At 38.7% G+C, this 27,632-nt stretch overlaps 1 protein-coding gene across 5 annotated transcripts in view; it reads right to left on the bottom strand.

Moving 5' to 3' along the window:
• Positions 1–27,632, bottom strand: part of csnk1a1 (casein kinase 1, alpha 1) — a 65,935-nt gene that overhangs the window by 26,618 nt on the left and 11,685 nt on the right. For all 5 annotated transcript variants that reach the window (XM_057849940.1, XM_057849942.1, XM_057849941.1 and 2 more), the window contains exons 3-4: positions 15,289–15,415; positions 12,481–12,579 (exon numbers count right to left, since the gene is read on the bottom strand). In XM_057849940.1, coding sequence (XP_057705923.1) covers positions 12,481–12,579; positions 15,289–15,415 — 226 coding nt within the window. The remainder of the gene's footprint in view (positions 1–12,480; positions 12,580–15,288; positions 15,416–27,632) is intronic.

Below are 27,632 nucleotides of genomic sequence, written 5' to 3'. Positions count from 1 at the left end.
AAGTTCTCTTCAACTCTGAGGGACTTAACCTGATACAAAAAAACAAAAAATCACGTTGTATGATTTTTAAATAATAAATCTGCATTTAATTGCATGAAATAAGTATTTGATACATCACAAAAATTGAACTTAATATTTGGTACAGAAACCTTTGTTTGCTATTACAGATACCAAACGTTTCCTGTAGTCCTTGAAAAGGTTTGCACACACTGCAGCAGGGATTTTGGCCCACTCCTCCATGCAGATCTTCTCCAGAGCCTTCAGGTTTCGGAGCTGCTGCCGGGCAACACGGACTTTCAGCTCCCTCCATAGATTTTCTGTCGGGTTCAGATCTGGTGACTGGCTAGGCCACTCCAGGACCTTAAGATGCTTCTTACGGAGCCACTCTTTAGTTGTCCTGGCTGTGTGCTTTCGGTCGTTGTCATGCTGGAAGACCCAGCCACGACTCATCTTTAGGGCTCTCACTGAAGGAAGGAGGTTGTCAGTCAAGATCTGGCGATACATAGCCCCATCCATCCTCCTCTCAATACGGTGCAGTCATCCTGTACCCTTGGCAGAGAAGCAGCCCCAAAAAATGATGTTTCCTCCTCCATGTTTCACGGTTGGGATGGTGTTCTTGGGGTTCTACTCATCCTTCTTTTTCCTCCAAACACGACGAGCCGAGTTTAGACCAAAAAGTTCAATTTTGGTCTCATCCGACCACATGACCTTCTCCCATTGCTCCTCTGGATCATCCAGATGGTCAGTGGCAAACTTCAGATGTGTCTGGACATGCACTGGCTTCAGCAGCGGGACCTTGTGTGCGCTGTAGGATTTTAATCCATGACGGCATAATGTGTTTCCGATGGTTTTCTTCGAGACTGTGGTTCCAGCTCTCTTCAGGTCATTGACCAAGTCCTGCCGTGTAGTTCTGGGCTGATCCCTCACCTTCCTCATGATCAGTGATGCCCCACGAGGTGAGATCTTGCATGGAGCCCCAGAACGAGGCAGATTGACCGTCAACTTGAACTTCTTCCATTTTCTAATAATCGCTCCAACAGTTGTCACCAAGCTTCTTGCGTATTTTCCTGTAGCCCATCCCAGCCTTGTGCAGGTCTATTATTTTATCCCTGATGTCCTTACACAGCTCTTTGGTCTTGGCCATTGTGGAGAGGTTGGAGTGAGTTTGAGCATGTGAACAGGTGTCTTTTATACAGGTAACAAGTTCAAACAGGTGCAGTTACTTCCGGTAATGAGTGGAGAACAGGAGGGGTTATAAAAAAAGAACTAAGAGCCGAAATATTTACTAGTTGGTAATGTATCAAATACTTATTTCATGCAGTTAAATACAAATTTATTATTTAAAAATTATACAATGTGATTTTCTGGATTTTTGTATTAGATTCCGTCCCTCACAGTTGAAGAGAACTTATGATACAAATTACAGACCTCTACATGGCTTGCAAGTGGGAAAACCACAAAATCGGCAGTGTATCAAATAATTGTTCTCCTCACTGTACCTATTTCTAAACTTGTTCCCTTGAGGTTTGTAAACTGTACATGGCCTTGTCCCAACTTTTAGATTTGTTGACAACATGGAATTTAAAATCAACATATTTTTCACTTACAATGTACTCCGTTTCAACCTGTCATCAATGTTCTATTCTGAATAAAATATTGAATTTTGGCACTTACACATCATTGGATTCAGTATTTATTCACAATTTATACACTGTCACATCTTTTGGGGAATCCAGTTTTTAAATGCCCGATATATATTAGGCCCAAAAAATACAATGCCCTTCCATTTGATAATTTTCTTGCTGACAAAGCTTGACAAATATGACACCACTGGTAAGTCTCTTTTTTAACGCCATTTTGAGGAGCACACACTTCTGGGATGAGCAGCATAACACTATGTGTCTTACGCCCATGCAAAACTGTACTTCATGTCCTATTGGTCCTGCATACAATTGGACGCAAATGACTGGTAATGTGAAAACCAGTATATATTTCTCCTTTCCCTTCTCAATTGTTTGGAGGCATATTAATGCTGCAGTAAATACGGTAAAATGGAGATGACAAATATAGCACTTTTATCTAAACCATTACATTGCTCAAAGCGCTACAGGCTAACATTTATCCATTCACACACCAGTAGGCGGTGCGACGGCAATGCAAAGTGTGGCCATGCCCACTGAGAGCAATTTAGGGATTAGTATTTTGCCAAAGGACACTTTGACATCGGTTAGTCAGAGCTGGGAATGCTGCCTCTTGGGTCACTGAATGACCCGCACTATCAACAAGACACAGCTAGTACAATAACAATAAATCACAAAACTATGCTCAATTATAGGGATGTGTATTGTTAAGAACATAACTTCATGATACGAGCCAATTTCAATTCTTCATAACAATAATAGTCATAATGCAAATAATGAGCAGTAATGCTGCACGAATGAGCTAAGGCCAAAGTTAACAGAAAGTACGGCACAGGTAACATGTATTGAAACAAATGACATAAAATGGCAGCCAGTTAGGACAGTATAAGCGCAAAAAAAGCTTATTTAGATCATAATCACTGTACCTTCTCATTGTCAAGTGTCTCATATTAACAATTACAACACCGCCCACGTTTTCTCAACAACAATATTCCAAAAACCAAACACAGAACATCGCAGCACCTTGGAATCTATCTATTTAACTCTACCTGTTGATGCTATAATAATTAAACTTACAGCCTAACTGCTTACCCAGAAAAGTATTTTCACACCAGGCTTGAATTGAATCAGTCGTGTGAGATATTAAAAAAAAAAAAGAAAAAAAAAAAGTAAATGCATTGAGAATTTGTGCAAATCCAGGCAACGAACGATACGTTAAGACAACTCAAGACAAATGCCCACAAACCCACGCTAAGGTGGACGAACGGGGCGAGCTAATGAGTAATGATGACTCTTGTAATACAAAATGGGCTTTTATTTAGAGCAGTTGATTCCATTACGCAGCATTTGGCCATGTGCTAAGCAATGAAAGCATAAAACTATCATTTCTGAAACAGGCAGATTTTAAAGAATAAAAGTGTCAGGGAGGCTGCCCAGAGATCAACAAGAACATTGAAGGAGTTGCAGGAATCCTTGGAAAATACTTGTGTTTCAGTGAAGGGAGTTTCAAAAAATTGATTATTAAATGCATCGCGATTCAACATGTGACGATTTGATTACGATTCATAAAGGTTAAAAAAACGATGATTTTCCTTTATAACTTTTATGACAGCTGCTCTTAGCGGAACGAAATTCAAGACACGTCTGCTGCCTGGACACCGCACGCAGAACGTTATGATGGATGCTGCCAGTTACTGAGCGAGAGATTTACTTTTTTTCAAAAGGCTGTAAAATAAATTTGTGTATGAGACAGGCAGGCACCCGGTGGTTGCGCTTGTGTCCGCAAGTTGTTTTTTAGAGCGAGAGGGGAAGAGAGAGAGAGTTCGTTGCTGCTTGTCTTTCAGTTGTCCAGCAGTAGGTTAAAGTCATGTTAATTGGAAAAATTCCCTAGTGTTTTGCCAAGTGCCGTGTCTGTCTATCAGAGGTGAGTACACGAACCCTCTTGTACTGTGTAGCCTTTGTTGTTGTCGTTTTTGAGATGTTACTAGTTAGCACCGAGCGCTATGCTAATTAGTGCGTGTTTGGTGGTGTACAAAAGTTACTCCAGATGCATAACGTTTAAAACCAGGATTAAGTACAGCAGTAACACTACAAACATGTGAAATAGTACAGAAATGGTACTGAATCGTAATTGAATAGAATCCTGGGGTGCCCAAGATGGCACACCCCTAGTTTCAGTAAATGTGACAACTGTCTTCCTGACGTCTGGGTTCAAGGTAGGGTGAAAAGCCTGGATATTTGCCCCCCCCCAAAAAACACTAAATCAACTAAAGGCATATTGAAAAATATACTACCATTTTATGAAAACCAGGTTGAAAGTGTAGGCCATTATTCCAAAAGATATGCTTAAACAACACTGTGAATTAAAAATATCAATATACCAACAAGTGAAGCCTGGTGGTGGTGGTAGAAGGATGTTTTGGGCCTACTTTTCCTAAGCTGGAAATTAAACCTTGGTCCAAAAGGACAGAACTGTAGTTTCAAATACCAGCCAATGTTACCAGACTCAAAGATAAGTTAGTCTCCCAGCATGATGACCTAAAACACACCTTCCAATCATGGCTTCAAAAATGGCTTCAGCAGAAGAATACTAAGGATTTTGAATGGCCGACTGTCTTTCGATTTTTGCAGTGGTGTCACAAACGCCTCAAAATCTAAATGTGGCGGGCTTTGGATTTAGATTTTGGTGGAGGCAGTGTGATTGTGTGAAGCGGTATATTATTAACTGTTAAATAATTATGCTCAGGATCATTGAAGCCACAGGTGTCAAACAGATTCCAGAAAGGGCCAAGTGGGTGCAGGTTTGCTTTCCAACCAATGAAGAGGACACCTTTTCACCAATCAGATCTTTTACATGTGTAATCAGTTAAACTTTGTCAGGTCCTGTTTGTTTCAGCAGGAATTTCATTGGTAAACTCTCCACGGAATCAGTTGGAACAAAATCCAGCACCCTGGAATCGGTTTGACACCTGTGATTGAAGCTAACATAAATCGAGATTGCAATTAGAACAGTCCTGACCTTAAACCAACACAATATTTCAATTTGGGTTGTTCAAAACGCAACCAGACTACATGATTCTGGCATCTGGTTTAAGAGCGTAATACCATCCTACAGCACTGTTTGACCAGCAAAAGATGCTAAGCTGTTGTGGTTCTTGCACAAGCAATTAATGCTCCTGACGTTTGGTGTTAGGAATGGGGCATCCATTATCAGAGAAATATGGTTTACAATAGTACAAGTAATGCCACAAAGAAATATAACACACTGGGTTTCCACAGCTCAAGGAAAGTTAAAGACTTTAGACCTTTAAATGCCATTTGAAATTACTTTAAAATCAATGAGAAAATAAACGAAAAATGAATATAAAAAAAAAAACTACGGGACGTCAAGTATGGCAGTGTGGTCGTCATTGCTAAATGTCACGCACAACAACACAAGTCCAGAAGTGGAGCCCCATCAGCAATCCAGTGAACTGGGAAATTACATCACTTAATCGTAACTTGTTTTCTTCTTAAACGAAATAAGAATTTCTTGCAAAAGCTCTGCAAAGTCAGGATTCTGGCCGAATTTCATTGTTTTGGCAGCTCCATTGTCTAGTTACACTCTCATGATATCTCATGGGTTGGACCATATCGGTCCCAGAAATCTTAGATGAGTTTTAAAAGTAATTGTATTGAACACGATAAGGGGTGTTTGCATAAATAACTAATTGTACTTACGTGATAAGAGATAACATTTATGTAACATGTATGTATTTATGATAACATTTTGAGAGTTTTGTTAGTGGATTTAAGACATTTTAATGCCAATTGAGGCATTTTAAATTCTGAATTCAATGGCTTTTAAGACTAAGGATGCACAAGAACACAGATACTATGTTACGTTCTTAAAGAATGATGCATTGCTGTTTTTGTCCCTGATGACGATAAGGAAAATATTTAGTTGATGAACATATTTTTCATGATGATGAGCTAAAAACGTGTCTTTGGAGACAAACATACGAGACGAATGCCAGTTTTCGTCTGATGAGACGGCAATAAGACAAAAATGCGACAGTTGGTCATGTGTTCACAGTGCATGACATTTTCATATTGTACTTTGGGTATGTCAGCCTGCATCGTAGCAGCTTTTGGCTCGTGTTACATATGTAAGATGCCCCTCCCCCCCCAAAATCGTCACAGGTGTTAGGATTATGCTTCAAGCTTTGAAACAGTAAGATTTGTGTTCTTGGCAGGAGAGAATATGCAACGTTGCTTTAGCATTTATCTTGGCAGGAGAAAATATGCAATGTTGCTTCAGCCTTTAAAGGTCTGTACTGAGTGATCAACACACAAAAATTAAACTCGTAGCATTAGCATAGCAGTCGGGTTAGCTTTAGCATTTAGCGTGGCGAGTGTCGTCTTAAACTCTTGAACAAATTTTGAATACAGTTTGTGACGTCCAGGTAGGATTAATTAATTGAAAATGTACTGTATGAAATCTACCTGCTGAATGTGTATTATTATCACAAAGTTGGCTCTGTCCTTGTAGACGCAACAACATGTGCTCGCCTGTCAATGTTCAATCAAAATTGTTGGAAACTTATTTATGGACTAAAACTTTTGAATTTTACAGATGAAAACATTTTTTTGAGTAATGGTTGACTATAAATAGCCAGAGGCGAACACATTTTGAAATGAATAAAATATGACCAAGACTAATTAGTATTTGCGTCAGAAAGACCAGGACGACAATTAAAAGGGCTGTCAAAAACAACTTTTTGTTGAATAATATCAATATTACAAAAGAAATACCACAAACCAGGTTTCCTTGGATGGAACTGACCATGGGGCAGCATGTGAGTATGCATTGCCCTTTTTACAATTTTTGTGAGAACATCGCTGCATATTCAGTAGCACTAAGACATTCTGGGAAAGACCATTGACTGCACAGTTAACTAAGGACCATGTTCATACTTGCTAAAAAGATTTCATCAAATGCTGTTGCTGTGGCAACAAGTTGTTCGCACAAAAACGTGGCTGATTTAAAGGATGACATTTCACCTTTTGCAAAATGCATGAGGAACATGTAACACCTAAGGACCTACAAAAAGTCTCTTGGACCCGTTAAGACTTGTATTGGTAATAAAAATTATTTGTATCTTTTGAATTGAAGAGAATGCCATTACTGTCAGTGCACACTGGTACAATGAAATGAAATGTTTAGTCGTCTGCAAAGTGCATCGCTTTAAAGTGAATAGAGTACGTACACAGTAGTAGTATGATTAACCGGTTACTGACATGCAGTTGAACCTGAAGCAGCCTCAGACATTTATATTGAACCAGCAGCCTTTAAATCAGAGTGAAGAAGCGATATAACGATATTATTTACTCTAGTGTGTGTTTAGCAAGTCAATGTGTTCAACAGCAAATCCCCAAAAAGCTACTGAAATAAAAAATAAAGTTTCACATGATTAACCAATGGACTATTCAATAGAATATTCCATTCTAAATATATTCGATAGTGACAACCTTTGATGGGGCACGGATTTTGGGTTTTGTATCCCTGGTGAACGTACAGTAAACAAGGCTGTGTAGTCATGCCATGAAGAAAGCTTGTTAAAGTGCAAGAAAGGTAAGAGGAGTTACAGGGAAACAAACCATGAAGCTTTGCTAATAATATCATCAGCAAGCTCTTGTACTGCGGCCGAAGGTTGAATCTGGGCAGACTTTAACCTCCATCCATGCAGTCAACATTCACTTGCTGGAATATGTGGCTTGTTGAGCCTGCAAGCTAGTCATCGTCCAAAATTATGTCTTGATGAGCATTGCACATCGTACTCCATTTTAGGAATTGTATAAATGAGATTGACAAACAATAAAAATCAGGAGCAACATAAAAGTACTGTATAAATATTAAGGGTGTAACGGTACACGTATTTGTATTGAACCGTTTCGGTACGTGGTGCTCTGTTTGGAACAGAGGCGTACTGAACGAGTTTCTGACGTAATGTAACCCTTACTTTTCGAGGCTGTTAGTCGATCGGGTTACAGTTTCTTTGTGTAGATTATATTTACTCCATCTTCTCTACTATAATGAGGACCAACACGGTAGGACAGTATAACCCAGAAACGTCAACGGCGCGACAACGTGGCCGCCGCAAGCATGCAGTGAAACTCGGGCGTTAAAGTCAATCAGCCAATGCAAACCAGTCGCAGTGCGGCCGCGTGTTAGACGCGTCCCAGAAGCGGCTCAACGTGACGCACGCGAAAAGAACGGCAGAGTTTATTATTTGACGCGAGACGCGACCTTCCTGCGTCAATACTACTCCCGGTAGCTAGGATCGGGCAGACCGGAAGTCACTCCTGTAAAATTACGGTGGATCCGGTCGATTTTCAAACTAATATGCAATCGTAACTAGGAGTGGGAACCTCTTCGTACCTCACGATACGATACGGTTTGCGATACAAAGGTCAAGATAATAATAATCTCACGAGATGGCGATACAACAATACATTGGTCAGGAAATCATTCTAGGATATTCTACAAACAATAAACAGAAAAACAAGCTTCTGCTGTGAATTGGAATGAGTTTATCACTAGTAGACGTCCAATCTGTTTGAAGTGGGAGGGATGGCAGCGAATGAACGAACGCCGTCAGTAGCAGCCAATGCCAGGCAATGAGGTAATTTTGAGGTCATTACCTGTTGATTTTCAGTTACTTCCTGTTGATTTTGGGCTATTTTATGGGCCAATTCCTGTTCATTTTGTGTTACAGACCTGGGAATCATCCAAATGAATAGGCAGTGACTCAAACTCAACAGGAAACAACCTGGAAATGCCCTAAAATAAACAGCAAGTGACCTATAAATGCCCTGAAAATCTGACAGAATGACTGTGAATGCTGTGGTTTCGAATGAATGAAGGTTCCCAGTCTAAATGGATTGGGTGTCGAGCACCGTCAAGGCAGCCTTAGAGTTAACTGAGACACTATTATGGTGGAAAATTTTGGTGGCAACTTGCTGGTTCCCATCACGATATATCACCATTCCGACATTTTGTCACACCCCTAATCGTAACCCACTTTTTGAGTCCATCAGATCTCTTGAGTGGTAGATTGCGGCACAGTTGACTTGTCTTTGTTGATTTACTGCTGTCTTCTCTGCTATAATAATAACCAACACGGCCCCGTGTTCAATACAAAACACATAGGAACTAAAGTTATACAACATAAAATATACAATATAAATGAATACTACATCACATTTGTAAAATATAAACACATAATAAATAATAGCCCATTTAAATAAAATAAATTGAAATGAGCTAAAACACCTGTAATTAAATAATAACACATAGATCCTGCTTACACAATTAAATTTATTAATTTCTGTGTGGCGCTTTAACTTGAGAAAATCCACCAATAAAGCTTTTGAAAACCGTTCATAAGAAAAAAAAAATCATTGAGGCATTTCATTTGTATAATACATGTTAAAATCTTTGTCATTGGGATTGCTTTTCTCTTTTTCATCTTTCTTTCAGAAAGAAAGCTGACCAATACGCGGGGTCTGAAAGGCAAATTGTTGTTGGATTATCTTTAAATACCCTCTACTTTTTTAGCAGAATTCTAGCTTTGCATAGGCCAGTGCTTCTCAATTATTTTCTGTCACGCCCCCCCAAGGAAGACGTAAATGTTTCGCGCCCCCCCAAACTCTCTGCCGCCACTGTAAATAGTATCATTTGTCTATAAAATTACTATTATAAATACGCATCTGCCTAACATTGTGTCCTTTTTTTCTAATAAAGAAAAAAAGTAACATAGATCAACTTATAATAAAGTATAACTTTATTATAAACATTGTTTTGTTTGTAACAGAGAAGACTTGATGTGCATCAATTTGCCTGAATTAAAAAAAAAAATTCACATCCAAACTAAAAAAATACACTCAAGGTACATTTTTGACCATTTGATACAGAAAAATAAAATGTAATAAAATCAGTAAATAATACCAAATTAAAATTGATTAGAAACATTCACTCATGAGGACAATGTGTCAAAAAATTTGACCGAAAAAACAAATCTGAATAAAAGGGGGGAAAAAAGTGTCCTTGGACAGGACAGTTTTTATTTTTGCTGCTCACAGTATTTACCTCCTTTGCAATGATGTGGAGTTATTTTTCAATTAGCATGCTAACAATGCTCACTGGCTTACTGATAGAACACTGACAAAGCAGGACGATTGTTGGCAATATACGGCACGTTTTCACTGAAAAAATCAAGCGGCTTAACAATGATTGATTTGGCTTCTTGCTATCTGCTATAATTATTTTTAGACACAGTAAACAGTGGTCTTTCATCATCACCCACTGTATTAAAAGTCAAAGCTAAAAGGCAAACGGCTCGAAAAAAAGCGCATTCACGGCGGCCGAGGTAGAACCATAGGTGAGGGCAGTCGTCGTGACGATCCCAAGCCGAAAATGGCACTTCTCGGGCGGCGACGTGAGAACCGGACAAGACAGTGGGTCGCTGCGTGAGTGAGTCCGGTCGGAAAACGGCTTTCGTAAACGGCGGTGGCACACTGCTCTTCATATCTGTTGTCTGTGTGTGCTGAGTGCTCTTCCTTAGTTCAAAAATACTGCGCGCACTCTGAAAATGAGAGCGCCACTGCCACCTACTGAGTGGATGTGCAAGTACACTTTATTCCAGTACGGCAAAAAAAAAAACAAAAAAAAACACATAAAACATGTTCCCCAAGGTCACATGCGCCCCCCCTGGCATTGCTCTGCGCCCCCCCAGGGGGGCGCGCCCCACTATTAGAGAAGTACTGGCATAGGCTAATGTTCCTATTGTTGAAAGCACAAAGGTGTGTAATAAACAACTAGCACATTTATATTTTGCATTTTGTTTTCTTACTGTACCGAAAATGAACCGAAACGTGACCTCAAAACCGAGTTACGTACCGAACCAAGATTTTTGTGTACCGTTACACCCCTAATAAATATGCTTCCAGATGCACTGCTTTTATATCTTCAATGTACTCAAAGTGCATTGGTTCTGCCACCTCAATTATCAGCTGATGAAGCAGCATCATGGGGTGCAAGACAGCCTCACAGAAAGCCCTGATTTTAACAGTTCAAATGGAAAGCACAATGTTTACATGAAATATCACATCACCTGAATTTGCCTGCATCCCTGTTGTCCCTTTTAACTGCAGACAAAAATAACCGAATTTTTCCTGCTGAAGAAACTAGGACCTTGCATAGCATTTATTGGAACAGGAAACAAAATATTGGGACTTTTTCCATTACAGAGTCAACATGAGTCTGTAAATGAATAAAATATTATATAGATTACATAAAAGTCTGCACATGTGAAGAGATTTGTGAAATGTGTTGTCGTATGCATTAGAGCTGGGCGGTAAACCGAAAATTTACCGTCACCGAAATTCTTCACGTTGACCGACGTAATTTTGACCATGTCGGTAAATTCGGTAAATTAATAAAACAACAAAATAGTCTTTTCATCCCGCTTTGACTCTGTGTTGTTCGCCTATGTTCATTCCCCTTTAAGAAAGCAGTGAATGTACTCACGTAGGGAGTCACGTGATCATCAGGAAGCCAATCAAACAGAAGCCCGGCAAGCTAACGCTAGCAGCTAATGCTACAAGCAAAACGTGATGGAGTGTGGCTTAAGGGAGGTTCGCCAAACTTTCACCCGACATTTAATAGACTCTTGGTGGCATCCAGACGGGCTTTCACCCGCTGTACTCCCTTGTTCTCACGATTTCCGGAGATGGTGCTTTCATTGCTTTCTACTGGTAGCCAGGCCACAGGCTAACGCTAGCGCCTAACGCTAGCGGCCGCTAGCGGCTAACGCTACAAATGAACGTGATGGAGTCGGATAGCGGCTCTAACCTTGTCAAAATGGCTGAACTTAATCAGTGGATTGGGCACGGACTGCATCTAGCAATTACTATGTCGCGTTATTTTGTATCTGACTGTGTGTGATTTCTCTGATAGCTTTTGTGATGGTAAAGCATTCAGCATTAAGCACAATCCAACGGTGAAACTTATAATATGACCGAGAAATGGCCCCAGCTATTTTTCTGTATGTGCTCAATTCTGTGTCATTATTGCTATCATAAAATCTTAAGTGTTTCATTTGCAGAAGATCAATATAGCTTTAATGTGTGTCTGTCTGTCTGTTTGGGGGTTCATGTATGCCTGCATTTATTAAAAAATGCACTTGGGGGGGGGGCTGAAACCCTAAAGTAAACACTTGTATTGAATAATTATGTCACAGCAGCCATTAACAATAAATTGTCTTTTTGAAGTGTACTGTTCAAGCTGCAAGTCATTTGTGTTACAATGACATGTTTGCACAGGCATACTGATTTTGACAATGTAGATTGTTCAAGCCATACACGCTGTTATAAATGCTCATACTTGAATTCTTATTGTTTACAATACATTTTTATAAACCTAATGTCTAGACTGCATGTACAATTGTTAAATATATCAAATTGAATGCTGGTAACTAAATCAACAAGAAACTGTTAATCTGTATTTCATGCATTGATTCAGATTTTCAAATTATACAACAGTCCGCTTGGGCGACTTTATCGTCATCGAGGTAAATCTGCTCCATTTATCGTGATACGTATTTAAGGCCATATCGCCCACCCCTAGTATGCATTGAAAACTTTTATTTATTTAATACAAATTATTATGGGACCACCCTGAAAGGCCAATTAATACATAGTACTCAAGTCATGCAATTACGTTAAAATTGGGACTGCACATTCGACATGCAGTTTTACAACTTTGATCTTGTCAATGAAATGGACTCGCATGTCTTACCTTGTTACAATGCCGGCCAATGCCCATGAGAAAGTTGTCTGGTTTGATATCTCTGTGGATGAAGTTCTTTGTGTGTACATATTCAATTCTGCTGATCATCTAAAAAAATAAAATTAAAAAAAAAAAAGGGCATGGAATCGTTACTTTTCGTCTTTCAATAATTGCAGATTTTAACTTTACACAGTATGGTTACCAGCCTCCTATTCGTCTTCTCTATAATGTACTGGTCTCTGACTGGTATAGTTCTTCACGGGCAGTGCATTGTCAGTTAGTGAGTCTATTGTCGGCACTTTAAAAAACAAACTTTAATAAAGACTAAGTAAAACCAGATGTATTTATTAGCTTTTTGGAAGCTAGACAGAAGTTGCTGACAGTCTGAATGAGCTCTCAGCTTCCAGTTTGGAACATGCCACAAATACATGGCTGTGGACTGAACTTGTCTGGATGTGTGATGATAATGGAGGGAGCGCAGTGACCAGAGGAATCTGAGAATCACGACAGCTCAGGTAAACTTGTAAATGATCAAATCAATAGGAATGACAATGATGGTTCGGGTTTGGACATTAATTAATCAGTGGAGAAATACAAGTTATCAATATTTAATTATGGGATGTATATAGCTCAAGACATGCAGCTCAGCCTGTAAAAATCCACAAATGAGCCGCAATGTACTACAAACCGAAGGGTTCAACGCGGGTGGGAAAGTAATACCTTATAGTCTTAAAATTACGGTAACGGTATCACAGTATGTCCATGGAACGTGTGCCAAATTTGGGCAACAAAGTTAAAAATGGGACTCATTTTGTTGTGCGGGGTCAAATTGAATTATATAAGTATAGCTTGTGAGCCTTGAAAGAGGAGGCAAAATCCTCAAAAATGGCTGGAACTGTAGAACGATTTATGTTTTGTGAAAATTACTGGGCTTGAATGAGTTAAACTGTACTTGAACTAGGCATGTGCCGGTATGAGATTTTGACGGTACGATAACCGTGAGCAAAAATACCGCGGTTTCACGGTATTGCAATTATAGCTCCCAAATTTTGAGATGTATGGGTTTAATAAAAAAACTTTTTTCCATTGAACAGGTTTTTTTTTTCAGAACATATTTGCAAATTGGAACATGAATATAATGTGAAAATAAATTAATGTGAAAAGAAATAAATTAACAAAAAATAAATATTTTATATAAAATTAAAATAAATAGAACCTAGACTGTACCCACAGCCAGAGCTCAAGTTGCTCAATAATAGAGCAAGAACAAAATAATTGCTATAAAAAAGTAAGAACACTTCTAAATAAAATTAAAAATATATACTGTATGACTTTTTTTGAGGGGGAGAAGCTGAAGTTTCGCCATTTTCAGCCACTGTGTCAACTCTTCTACATGATGTCATGCCTTTGTGTTAAAAAGAACAAAGAATTCATAAGTTAATAAGTTAGTTAAAAATGTATAAGTTAGTTTTATAAGTTAGTTAAAATGTAAATATTGTTGAGGTTTCAAGGTTTCATCTAAAACAAAAAGTGAGGAGTGAGACCTCCTTTCGCAATTAGCGATCTTTGACGCGATCCTTTTTTTTCTCCCCCCTTCATTCAAGCTTGTTTCTCACTCAGCGGCTGTGAGACATAAAACGTCGACCAAGCTGCTCTCCCAGCTTAGCCTAGGCTAACATTCGTCTTTGTAAGTTTTAGTTTGTATATTGAATTTGAAAGGAAAATGTATGTTTTGTTCTTGGCGACCTTTTTCATGGTGCTACTGCTATCCTGTTGAACCTACTCACATGTGGAAAAATACAATTGTATAACGTTTTAAATGTATTCATTTGTATATTTCACCACGATTTGAGAGCTCAATAAATTGAAGAAAAGTACGCCTTGTGTTTCGAGGGTTGGTTTTGGGGTTTGCTGGCTGTTTAGCAGAATAGCGTTACTGGCACTCACGGCAACAAACGGGAAGGGTGAGCGCTGCCGCACCAAGCCACTTCGGCTGCATTTTGGCACATGAAAAATAGCGAATACCGTACTAAGGTATGACGGAAAATTTTAGTGGTTTTGAAACCGCGACGTTTTCACACCACGGTAAACCGTGAAACCGGTAACCGGCACATGTCTAACTTGAACACGAAAATTTAATTAAAAATGAGTGGGTCAAACCCTTGATTTGAATTTTGCCATTCAGCTTCTTGTAAGAGGTAAGTTGTAAAAATGAAGATAATTGACATGACATATTGAAATGGTCTGAGGTCAAATTAAGTTACCGTATTTTTCGGACTATAAGTCACACCTGAGTATAAGTCGCACCAGCCATAAAATGCCCAACGAAGAGGGAAAAAAACATAAGTCGCATTGGAGTATAAGTCGCATATTTAGAGGAAATTTACTAGATAAAATCCAACACATAGAACAGATGTCATCTTGAAAGGCAATTTAAAATAAAAATACAATAGAGAACAACATGCTGAATAAGTGTACAGTATGATAATGTTACATGATGCTACATGATGACATAACGTAACATAGCTATTAAGAGTTATTCAGATAACTATAGCATAAAGAACATGCTAACAAGTTTACCAAACCATCAGTGTCACTCCAAAACACCAAAATAACATGTGAAATGATATTATAATGTGTTAATAATTTCACACATAAGTCACACCCCCAGCCAAACTATGAAAAAAACTGCTACTTATAGTCCAAAAAATACGGTAATCTTTCAGGTGCACTTTAGGGTCATCCTGAAATTTAATCAAAAACTGAGTAAAACCAACAATTTGCGAGTTGCGTATGTATTATGAGAGCATTGGCTACCTGGTCTGCAAGCATAAGGACCGTCTTCATGGTGAAGCGTCGAGAGCAGAAGTTGAACAGGTCCTCAAGGCTGGGGCCAAGCAGGTCCATGACTAGGACATTGTAGTCTTTTTCTTGGCCATACCACCTAATGAGAAAAAAAAATTCCAGTTATTTTCTATTGTTTTTTTTTTTTAATCAAGCACAATGCGAATCTGTATTACTGAGACTTTTACTTAATAACATTTAAAATTTAAACACAAAGCCAGTGTTCATGCTGTCCACTCACATTCTTGCCAATTAGCCAATTGAAACTCTGCATCAATAAGAAAATTTGCCAACTAGCCATGCTGACAAAGGGCCAATTTGACTGATCAAAATCACCCTCCCACATCTAAAGCCCTGCCTAATGAAAGTTCGAGTGAGCGCACTCATTCTGTTCATTTTTGTCCAGAGTGCCAGGTTTCCATAGAGATTTCCAGGACGACAGTCTGTAATTGTATCATTATTCCACATTTCTTTCTCTCTGCCACGGATTGGTTTGGTTTCTCTACACGTCTTAAAATTCTTCAATTCCATACCAAATGAGAACTCAGGCGAAAGATATCATAAAAATTCCTCTCTGGTGTTGGGGGAGCCCATCACAGCACAGCCAAAGTGGCCAGGCCGCCGCCCAGCGGTGAGATTGAAGCAGAATGAAAGCAAGATCCGCTGAGCACAATTGTTATTTTAGGGTTGAAGCAAAGGGGGGGCGATCGGTGAAGACATACGACAACCCTGCTGCCGTGTGATGTGGGGTAGTTTTGTGTGATTTTTTTTGCTTCGAAAGACGAGAATAAGACTTGGAAACTCCGCTCGGTTTAGGTTAGCATGTCGGCTAGCTGTCACACCTCCTAGTTTGTTGACGCTCTCCCAAGCCGGGGCAGGGAAATTACAAAAGCCGGACTAACTCCGGTGGCATAAAATATCGTTCAGGAGGTGCAAGAAGTCGACAGTTTTGACCATTATGGAGTAATTTTGCCATGTCGTATTGAATAAATGCATTTTTAATATTTCATACTCCATTTACCACAAGACCGTTATTCGTCATGACCATACCATTTATTTAGCAATTGGGGAAAAGCTTAGATAAAACTAATATCCTGTAAAAATAATGGAGTAGAGAGATTGAAACAATGGCATTTTGCTGCTCTCTTTGTTGCATTTTCCTCATTCTGAATCATTCCTCCTCAATGGGCTCAATTCTAAATCAGATGAAATCGTGACCCTGCCGATGTCATTCTCCAGCTAGGGACGCTAGTGCGATATGACATGCAGGGGCTAAATGACAGATTAAAAGACTAATTTCTCATCATACGCACTTTGTCAAATTGTTATATAAAGTCGAATCATCTCCAAATATGATTCTCATTGACATAATAGTGCTGTTTAAACATTGTTATGCTGTCACAAGCACTTTAAATGTCATAACGGTGCAAATCCTTTTTCGACAATGCATTGTTTACAACCGAAGAACCAGTGTGTGGAAAAAAAAAATTAAAGAAAATGCCACCATTTAAGGCTGGTTACACGTTCAATGTTCCACGCTGAAACGAGTCGCACGTAGTTCATCCGGCACGTGCTTTTTATAATGTACACGTATACTCTGTGCAGCTCCGCGCAGCTGTCCGGCCCGTGGTGAAACCAATATTCTCCCAGACTACAGGGGGCAGCAAAAAGTGTGTCTACAGTATATGAGCAACTTCATACAATGACAGAAGTAGAGATTCCATTTTTCTGCAATATGGGGAAGGTCGTAGCTCTAATGAAGCAGGGACAACTTCTTTGTTTGACGGCATTCTCTGCCCAGTGGTCTTTATCGGCCGATTATAAGTTTGTACTTGTGAACCTCTGCAATTAGTAGTCCATCCACCATGTTTTTCCACAGGAGATGGTGACTCCTCTCCGCCCCCTGCACCAATATCAGCTCGCACAGTACGCAGTTTAAACATTTCGGCAGGTAGGCGGTGTGGAAATCTGTCGCGCACGTGTGCTGCGTGGAAAAGTGTGGTCGCTGAGATTACTTCCTTTTTCTGTGTGAAGCCATGTGGACCACGAGGATGAGTCAGGCATAATCCAGGCTTTCAGGCATGTTTGGAGTCATTGTGGGGTACGGATACTAAGTCATAGGAAATTGATGTAGGCAACACTAAACATTTAACAAAAGTGGGTCCATATGGAAGCTTTATCAAAATCTGCAACATTCATATTGATACATAAATACATTGATATCAATACAAATAGAGCTGTCCCGACTTGTCGACATAGTCGACGTCATCGATGACGTAAATCCGTCGACGAGCACAACATCCCGTCGACGATTAATGAAGGGTTAAAAAAATATATGCGGGGAAAGTTCAGAATGTCGGACGCTATGTATGCAAGCTGGGAAAGCGGCACAAAGCCAAAAAAGCGCACCAGTGTCCCCAAAACATTGACTCTTGTGTCCTGTCTCTTCAATGCCAAGCTTGGCTGCACGTCGGCCGTGAATAAACACCTGATGCGCCGTCACCCAGTTTCTAAGTCCATCTAACTAACTAACGACATGTTTTATTGAAGTTGCAAAGCCTGTCGCGATATGAATCGAGTCATTTATCGCACGGCAAATAAAAATGATGGCGGTAATTTTCACGGCTGCGTCTTATCGCTGCACGCGTGCGTGCATACATTGGTGCGTGCGTGCTGATGGCATATGGGACTCCCAATTCCTTTCTCTTATCAACACGCTGTAGAATTAAAGTTCAGACATACAAAATAAGAAAACACATCTATATTAAACACTGTACAGTTAGCACTGCTACACTGAGCTGAATGGGGGGGGGGGGGGGGGGGGCTTCGATATATAGCCTGCTATAAAATATTGGCAGTCGTCTCGTGAAAGCAAACTTGCGTTTAAAATGTGACACTTCATACATGAAAAATCGCTGGTTAACAGCAAAAGCGAAAAAAAAAAAAAAATCTATTACTGACACTACATGCAATGACAAAAAGTGGTTATTTTGCGGAGTGTAAAGCTGAAGTTAGCTGTTTAGCGAACGTACTTCCGGTGAACATTTCAAAATAAAAGCATGTCATGTTCGTCATATAAATAACGATTTCTGGAGTTAATCCCACATACTTCAGAATTCAGATTCTACACTAAGAATACCTTTAAAATGACACCCTTTATGAAAAATTGGCAATGAATAATTATTATAATACTGTTATATATAGTACTATACTATAATACTAATGCTCGGTGTTTTTTTTTTAAATAATTGTTTTGAATCATGTTAGAAAGGTGAAGTCAGTGTTCTGAATCCGTTTACATTCCATTCTTTTGCACTAGTTAATTCTATTAGCATTTGGACTCATTGTTTATTTATGATTTATTATTGTTATTTACGTGTTTATTTGTACTTTAATAAATAATTTAAGTGTTCCAAAATGTTTTTGTGAATGGATAAGCGTCAACAAAAATTTCATTGCTATATGATTTAAAAAAAAATTTTTTTTTTTAATTATTAGGTTAGTTGACTAATCCTAAAAATAGTCGGCTGACTAATCGGGAGAAAATTTGTCGTTTGGGACAGCCCTAAATACAAATAAAGTTTCATGATTATATTCTGATGTCAATTATTTGAAGTCGAGATTTCCAAGTTGTCAAGTAGGTGTCAATTAACTGGGTCGCTACAGCATGCTGTCTTTTTGTTCCCCACCCCCACCTACTTATTTGCCCTACCCTGGGCATAGTTCATAATACAGGATTAGATACTATTGTATTCTGGGTCAGCTGTATTTCGGAAATGTTATGTGCTTCAATGAAACACAATGGACACAGGGAGCCACAGCAGCGGGAAGTTTTGTTCTGGCTAATATAACAATACACTGAACCGTGAAAGGATATTTGTTATAACGCTCCTTCATCTGACTGTCATAGCACGCTTACGTCTGACACGTAAATTTGTTGTGGCTTTCAGGTGAAAGACTGGGAAAGATGTCCATCAACAATGGGGAAGGAAGATGTAAATAAAAAAGGGTGGGAGTACTTTGGTGAGAAATGCAAAATGACCACCCTAAACTGCACAGTGTGACATTTTTTTTAGCCTTATTTCCCCCCCCCCATTTTATGTGCATCTATCTATACGAGAGAAAATATAATTTGTCACATATCAAACATGTTTTATTAGACAGTAGTAGAACGTGACTCATTAAAGAGAAACAGACGTCGAGTGGCATCAAATATGGAGATAAGGAGATCCAAAAGTGCCAACATGGACAAATGTGCATTCCAGGAAGCCATGTTTAGCATGCTTTAAATCTGCAAATACTGTATGTCAAAGCGGTCTTGCTTTAGATGACCTTATGAAATAGAACACATATCAAAATGTTTACAATTTGGTATGAATAGTTAAAAATAATTAGCCCTAAAACTAAATATGTTTAATTGGAACACACACACATTACTAATTAGCACGGAGTGCTAAGCTAGTTAGCGATTATGCTAATCAGTGTCTTAAGTGTCCGTTTATATCGTCTTGTTGAAGCATATTAGCACTGGAGCTATTGTTAGATAATAAAGTTTTTTTAAAAAAAAAAAGAAACCACACACAGAAACCCATTCATATAACAGCTTGGTTTCCTTTCAACACAAACTCCCATTCAAATTGTAAATTGTCATCCAAGGGTGGGCTTTGAAATTGGATTGTATTTATTAACAACTGATAAAGAAAACTGATTTATTAGTCTGCCGCTTCCTCATTCGATTTTGTTGTTTAGTTTGTTTAAAGAAAATAAATGAATCATTGACCATCTATATCAGCACTTTGCCTACAGGAAAAACTGTCAATCAGCAGCACTTTTTTTATGAATGAACAGGACTTTTTTCTTATTTGTCTACCGAGAAATTCTTATGGTTTCTATTCAGAACCTTTATTTTAAAACGTTAACAAGCTTTATATACTTGAAACAGTATAGTTGTAGACTATATTTAAGTTAGGAAGCTGTAGTAAAATTATTTTTGAAGGAAATAGTCATCCATTTTGTTTTATTACAACATGCCTAAAACAACTTCAAGTTAAATTGTGAAGATAACTGCAAAAGAGTGACATTTATCTGATTAATCGTTTAATTAATCGTCCAATTCATCAATTATGAAAATAATCGTTAGTTGCAGCCCTATAAATAACATGTTGGTGTGGCCCTTGACATTCTTTTCAGTTTTTTGACATGGCTTCTTTGGAAAATTACAGTGACTGTACACCCATGATACAGATTGAATTAACTATACTTTTGTTACGCGTGTTTGTATGTATAAGTTACTTACAGGGATACTGGTGTTGCCTTCTTTACTATCAAACTTTACTTTTTAGCTGACATGAGTGATATCATACATTGTCATGGTGAAATCTATGATCGAAGGCTGGAAGAAGACTTTCAAATGTAACTGCTCCAAGCTTCAAAGAGGACTGTTGGAGATATTTTAATTAGTAGATGGTTGGTTTCACTGTTGATTTGTAATGTGTTTTGTTTAGAGCTTTTGTACAGCTGCCACCTTCATTGACATGAATCAGCGTATGAATAAATGACTATGTTCAGCTAGATTCTTTCACAAATAATTTTTTTTATCAGTTTCTCAGGTTTACCCTACTATACAACACTTTGGTTTGGAGAGTCTTTAAAATAGCTTTAAATAAGCATTTTTTTTTTTTTTAACGTTCCATTGACACGTCAATTCCAAAATAAATTCGAATGATGAAAAAACTGATGAATGATGGTAGACTAAGTTAGCACTGCTTGTAAGATTTGTAGTCGTGATCAGGAATTCATTGTCATTTAGTAAATGATCCTTCAAATTATTCAGTAAGATACAGCGAGTAACTTAAGAATCCAAATTAAATCAAAATGTGGGGGGCTGACCTTGTTGACGTTCTTTACGTAGAACAATATATTTAAGCAAATTTTAGCAAGCCATTCCATGTGTCACTTTGCTTTTTTATTTTTTAAATTAATAATCTCAACAATCTCGCAACTAGCCTTTGTGGCGTTCTCATCCGACTCTCGGCTCTTACGAAATACTGCTGCTGTAAAATTAAACTAGCTTCAAGCTGCTTCAATTTCTCTCTACTATCTTCTCTGTATTCTTGTCGTACATTTCAGCGTGTCTTGTTTGGTAATATTGCCTCACATTGAACTATTTAAAAACAGCGACTGTCTCTTTGCAAATGAGGCAGACACAGTTGTGTATTTTAGTGAAGGAATTAGTCCAATTTCCACCTATCCTTGAAGCGTTGGCCGTCGCAGTCAACTTTTTTTTGCTGATTGTCGCCATTTTAGAAAATTGGGAGTAATGGGTCACACGGGGTAATGTTGCTTAGAGTACTACGGCATTTTAGTGGGTAAATGAGGAGCAACATTTAGTGTGTAAGCTACTTCATATGCTGGTAGCAGTACTGCTGACCAATTTATTAAGTCTGTGTGCGGGCCAGACGTTATTGATTTTATGACAGAGGCCTAGGGCCGGATGAAATGTGACCACGTGCCGCATTTGGCCCCAAGGCCGGACTTCGGACATATCTGTTCTAGAATGTGGCTGGCGGTCTGAACTTTCAAGTCTCCCGAATCAGAATTCATGCAGCAATGATATCAGCAAAGCGAAAGTGGCAGGCAGGACGGGAGCGATGTAGCTGTACATTAGCTTCTAGCTTGAACTCTGCATTTATGCACGAAGCGGGTTTGAACACGGTCATAAAAAAATGAAAAGGATAAGCCTGACTATTTTTGATTTTAATTGTATGCGCCGAATGAGCAACATTTCAGTATTGCTTACATGGCCGAGACGGGGCAAATTGAGACACCCATGTCATGTCACGCACACAAGTCAAGGCTTATGTGCGTGCTTGTATGCGTTTTGTCAGTCCACATAAACTTTGAATAAAGGACTAAACGGGGATTAGTAATGTCTGTTATTTGTGTCATCTTTTTGGAAATCGGTATATGATCACCATGGAGTAACATACAACTAGCATGTGTAATTTGTTTTGATGCTTCTGCGCATGCGGTCACTTTGCTGAGCGCATCTCGTACTGCGAATTAGTGCGTGTGCGTGATACTTGAACAGGCTCCATAGACAAAGGCAGTCTGAACGGGCACGCCAAAAAACCAGACATGACAAAAAATCGGATTTGGCCATTAAGACCTGCAGTATGAACCTAGCCTTAGTGAAGCCAAAATTTTTGTTACTGCTACTTAATCTATTTTTCTCTGTTGTTGTTGAAGTGCAATTGTTTGTGTTAGCACAACTTTATATCTCTGTGCCTACATGCTTAAGTTATTGAAATGCAATTTTATCTTTCCTTGAAAAAGACATTTTATTCTGTATTTCAGTGCGGTATTGATATGGTTGTCTTTTACTTAAAAGAGGCATGGTCTATTGTTTTTAGTTGGGATTTCTTAAAAAGTTTTTTTAAATTCAAGAGTAAACATTTATTGTGTATAAATGGGTGTACTTAATATTACTTAGTATTGTTAATATTTACTGTATTTTTACTGTGTTATTGTTAATTGGTTAAATTTTGTTATTGCGCCACCCCCCCCTTTGGGGGGGCAATAACATTGCATATCGCAATAATTTATGAGTCAATTTATGAGAATTTATCACCCACTAAAATTTGTTATCGCGACAGGCCTAACGCACGCTCCATCTTAATAATTCTACATACTTATAAAAAAACAAAAAAAAACCTAACAGTATTGTAGATTTCGATTTTCAATGGTAGTTATGAACTATGAAGCCACTTTTACAATTGAGCAGCAACAGCTTGGCTAGTTTTCTTTTCCAATTGAAGGTTAATACTGGACACACCAATATAATTCTACACAAACGACAGAGACATTCACCAACAACAATGGAGAACAATGAGGGTCTCTTATATTCACATTCCAGCACACGGTTGTTGGCATCAATCAGGAGACCCAATTTTATTACAAAGATAAAATGGACAACAGCAACAGGAAGTCGAACATGGAGAACAATCCTGGCATGTCTAGACTCTAGAGCATGTCTTTATTTGACATTTCCAGTGTGTATTCTCAAAAGTTACAATGATACAATACAACAAAGGCACATCTTCAGTCAATCAACGACCAGCACTGCTTTGCCATATGCCACGGACTTGGCAGACTTTAAACTGCAATAAGGCAGCAGTTACTAGTCAGGGAAAGTGTTCGATAACGATAGCGATATAGATTACACACATTTAAAATTGTTCGGTTTATAACAGGCATGCAAACTGGTTAGGGAAAAGTGCGCGGAAAAGTGCATTTGATAGTGCAACCAGAGACATCTCGAATTAAACACAGTACATAATAATTTAACATATACAAGTTTAAATCTCTCATCCTGAAATCAGAACATATAAGACGCATTAAGTAGCAAATTATACAAAATCTAAACGATAAAATATACAGTATGTCCCATTTGCACTAAGCAGAGAACAGCTGTACAGCATAAAATATGAATTTACAGGTACAGTATAAATTCCACTCACTTAACTTATGTGTTAGATCGATAGAATAAAAAAAATTACAAGTCTTCAAAGGCATTAACTGTAGTGATCATAAATTTATTTACATTCAACCAAAGCAATTACCGTAATTTCCCGAATATAATGCACCCCCCCCCCCCAAATCAACATGTAAAATCATGGTGCGCATTATAAACTGGTACATGGATGAAGACATATATATATTACATATATATATATTACATATATATATTACATATATATAAACCAGGCATGAAAATGGGTCAGGGGTTAAAAAGGTGAGAAAGGTGTGGAAGAAATATGTTCCAGCGTTCTGCCAAAATGTCCGCCGTCGGCAAAACGTCCTACATGTGGCGAATTTGACCATTTTAATTTTTCACATAAGGCTTAATATTCGAGTTAACGGGGGTTTAATTAGTTGAAGGAGTTGATTTCAACCACCATTGACTCGCGCTAGCTTAGCCACTCCGGAGCCCTGAAACTAACAAATAACTGTCAAACTGCACAGAATTTGTTCAAATCATTTCCAACGACTAATTAAACCCCGGCTAACTCAAAGATTAAGCCTAATGTAAAAAATTCTGAACTTCCCCTTTAAAATAAAGACCATTGAATATGGCCCTTAAAATGTTGTCTATAAAAGTTTTAGAGCAATAAAACAAACAACACAAATGAATAAAATGAACAGGAATCATTCAAAGTATTTCATAATGGGTCCAAATTATTTTTCGAACAGATCATGTGACTATAGAACCTTTGCCGTTTGCATTGCTTAGCCAAAACTACAGCTGAGGAGGCAAGATGGATATTTAGAATTTCTTTAAACCTAAGCTTTCAAAACCCTCAACAACAACTGAGCTTGAACCGAGGATTGAGCACGAGCAGTATCAAAAAGTCCTGGCTGTCGTGTTACCTGTTGTGCTGTAATTCCAAGTGGTGCTTGAATTGGATGCTTATAGCGGTGGACAGTCTTTTTGAGCCAGCGCAAAGTTTGCAGCGCACGGAGATATTTTTGTTATCTTTACTGGACAAAAATGTGAAGTAATGGCTGTGTTTCCAGTGTGCAAATGCAGCCGTTTGTAGTATATCTCCTGCCTATTTCATTGCATCCTGGTGAGGTAGCAAGTAGAGCTGGGCGGTAAACCGAAAATTTACCGTCACCGAAATTCTTCACGATGACCGACGTAATTTTGACCATGTCGGTAAATTCGGTAAATTAATAAAACAAGAAAATAGTCTTTTCATCCCGCTTTGACTCTGTGTTGTTCGTCTATGCTCATTCCCCTTTAAGAAAGCAGTGAATGTACTTACGTAGGGAGTCACGTGATCATCAGGAAGCCAATCAAACAGAAGCCCGGTAAGCTAACGCTAGCAGCTAATGCTACAAGCAAAACGTGATGGAGTGTGGCTTAAGGGAGGTTCGCCAAACTTTCACCCGACATTTAATAGACTCTTGGTGGCATCCAGACGGGCTTTCACCAGCTGTCCTCCCTTGTTCTCACAATTTCCGGAGATGGTGCTTTCAGTGCTTTCTACCGGTAGCCAGGCCACAGGCTAACGCTAGCCGCTAACGCTAGCGGCCGCTAGCGGCTAACGCTACAAATGAACGTGATGGAGTCGGATAGCGGCTCTAACCTTGTCGAAACGGCTGAATTTAATGAGTGGATTGGGCATGGACTGCATCTAGCAATTACTATGTCGCGTTATTTTGTATCTGACTGTGTGTGATTTCTCTGATAGCTTTTGTGATGGTAAAGCATTCAGCATAAAGCACAAATGGCCCCAGCTATTTTTCTGTATGTGTTTAATTCTGTGTCATTATTGCTATCATAAAATCTTAAGTGTTTCATTTGCAGAAGATCAATATAGCTTTAATGTCTGTCTGTCTGTCTGTCTGTCTGTCTGTCTGTTTGGGGGTTCATGTATGTGTGCATTTATTAAAAAATGCACTGGGGGGGGGGGAGACCCTGAAACCATAAAGTAAACACTTGTATTGAATAATTATGTCACAGCAGCCATTAACAATAAATTGTCTTTTTGAAGTGTACTGTTCGAGCTGCAAGTCATTTGTGTTACAATGACATGTTTGCACAGGCATATCGATTTTGACAATGTACATTGTTCAAGCCATACACTCTGTTATAAATGCTCATACTTGAATTCTTATTGTTTACAATTCATTTGTATAAACCTAATGTCTAGACTGCATGTACATTTGTTAAATATATCAAATTGAATGCTGGTAACTAAATCAACAAGAAACTGTTAATCTGTATTTCATGCATTGATTCAGATTTTCAAATTATATAACAGTCCGCTTGGACGACTTTATCGTCATTTATCGTTATCGAGATAAATCTGCTCCATTTATCGTGATACATGTTTAAGGCCATATCGCCCACCCCTAGTAGCAAGGCTATGTTGTTTTGGCCGCAAACTCCCAGCGCTCACGCATCATGGTAATACACGTGACCCTTTTTGTTCCATCCCCGATTAAAAAATGTGACATGTGATGTCACTCCCATGACTACAGTATTCTTCATTCTACACACATTATGGGGCAATAACAAAATAGTAACGCACAGGCATCAAGGAAAGTAATTTTACTCAGATTACTGATTTAGAAAAATGAACGCGTTAGATTGTTCTTTACTGAAAGAAAGTAATCAGATTAGTTACGCATTACGATACCGCGTTATTGACAACACTGCTTTTATATTACCGTTAAATACACAAGCTTGACGCTACCTTAACGGGAGCTATTTTTTCACCGGACGCTCCGGCAGTGTTCAACGCAAGCTGCAACGAACGGCAGTAACTTTGTCATACCACAAAATATGAAAACGAAAACCATTACTCACTAAATTCAATATGCTGGCAAATGCATTCATCTAAAAACAATTGGGAGTGATACTTTACCTCCTCCAGCGAATGTGAATTTGTGCTTAGTACAAGATCATCTGTCGCAATTAGCGATCTTTGACGCTCTTTTTTTTTTTTTTTTTCCCCTCCCCGCATACAAACTTGTTTCTCTCTCAGCGGCTGTGATTAACCTCATTGAAGTTGCTGTCCTAGCTAAGCCTTGCCTATCATTCGTCTTTGTAAGTTTTTAGTAACTTTGTGTATTGAATTTGAAAGGAAAATGTGTTTTGTTTTTGACGAACTTTTTCATGAAGCTAAACTGTTGAAGCTACTCACATGTGGAAAAATACGAGTGTACAACGTTTTAAATGTATTCATTTGGTATATTTCAGTTACCACGATTTGAGAGATCAATAAATTGAAGAATTTACGCCTTGCGTTTGGAGTGCTTGTTTTTGGGTTTGCTGGAATAGCGTCACTGACACGCAGCATCAAACAGGGGAAGGGGTAAGCGCTGCCGCGCCAAGCTAATTCTGGCTGCATTTTCGACACATGAAAAATAACGAATACGTACTACTGTATGACGGAAAATTGTAGTGGTTTTGTAACCGCGACGTTTTCATAGCATGGTAATCCGTGAAGGTAACTGGCACATGCCTACAAACGACCCCCCCCCCCTTAAAAATTTTTCTCCTCGGATCTACACGATTCACGTAGGTCATCCTTTTTGACTTCAAAACGGCGAATTTCGCCAAAAGGTGAGAGATTTTCATGCCTGATAAACAGATTTTTTAAATTTTTATTGACACGGCCACATTGTGTTGAAGAAACGTATGCGGTGACCCGTTGCCGACCATTACGGCACGTGATGTCACCATTTTGTTTCGGTAATACTTCACTGTAATCGGCCGAATGATTTCGTCTGTGTTAAATTCTGCT

The sequence above is a fragment of the Corythoichthys intestinalis genome, chromosome 11, assembly GCF_030265065.1.
Source record: "Corythoichthys intestinalis isolate RoL2023-P3 chromosome 11, ASM3026506v1, whole genome shotgun sequence".
NCBI lineage: Eukaryota > Metazoa > Chordata > Actinopteri > Syngnathiformes > Syngnathidae > Corythoichthys > Corythoichthys intestinalis.
Note: the sequence above shows the minus strand (reverse complement) of the source record. Positions and strands in the feature narration are given on the sequence as shown.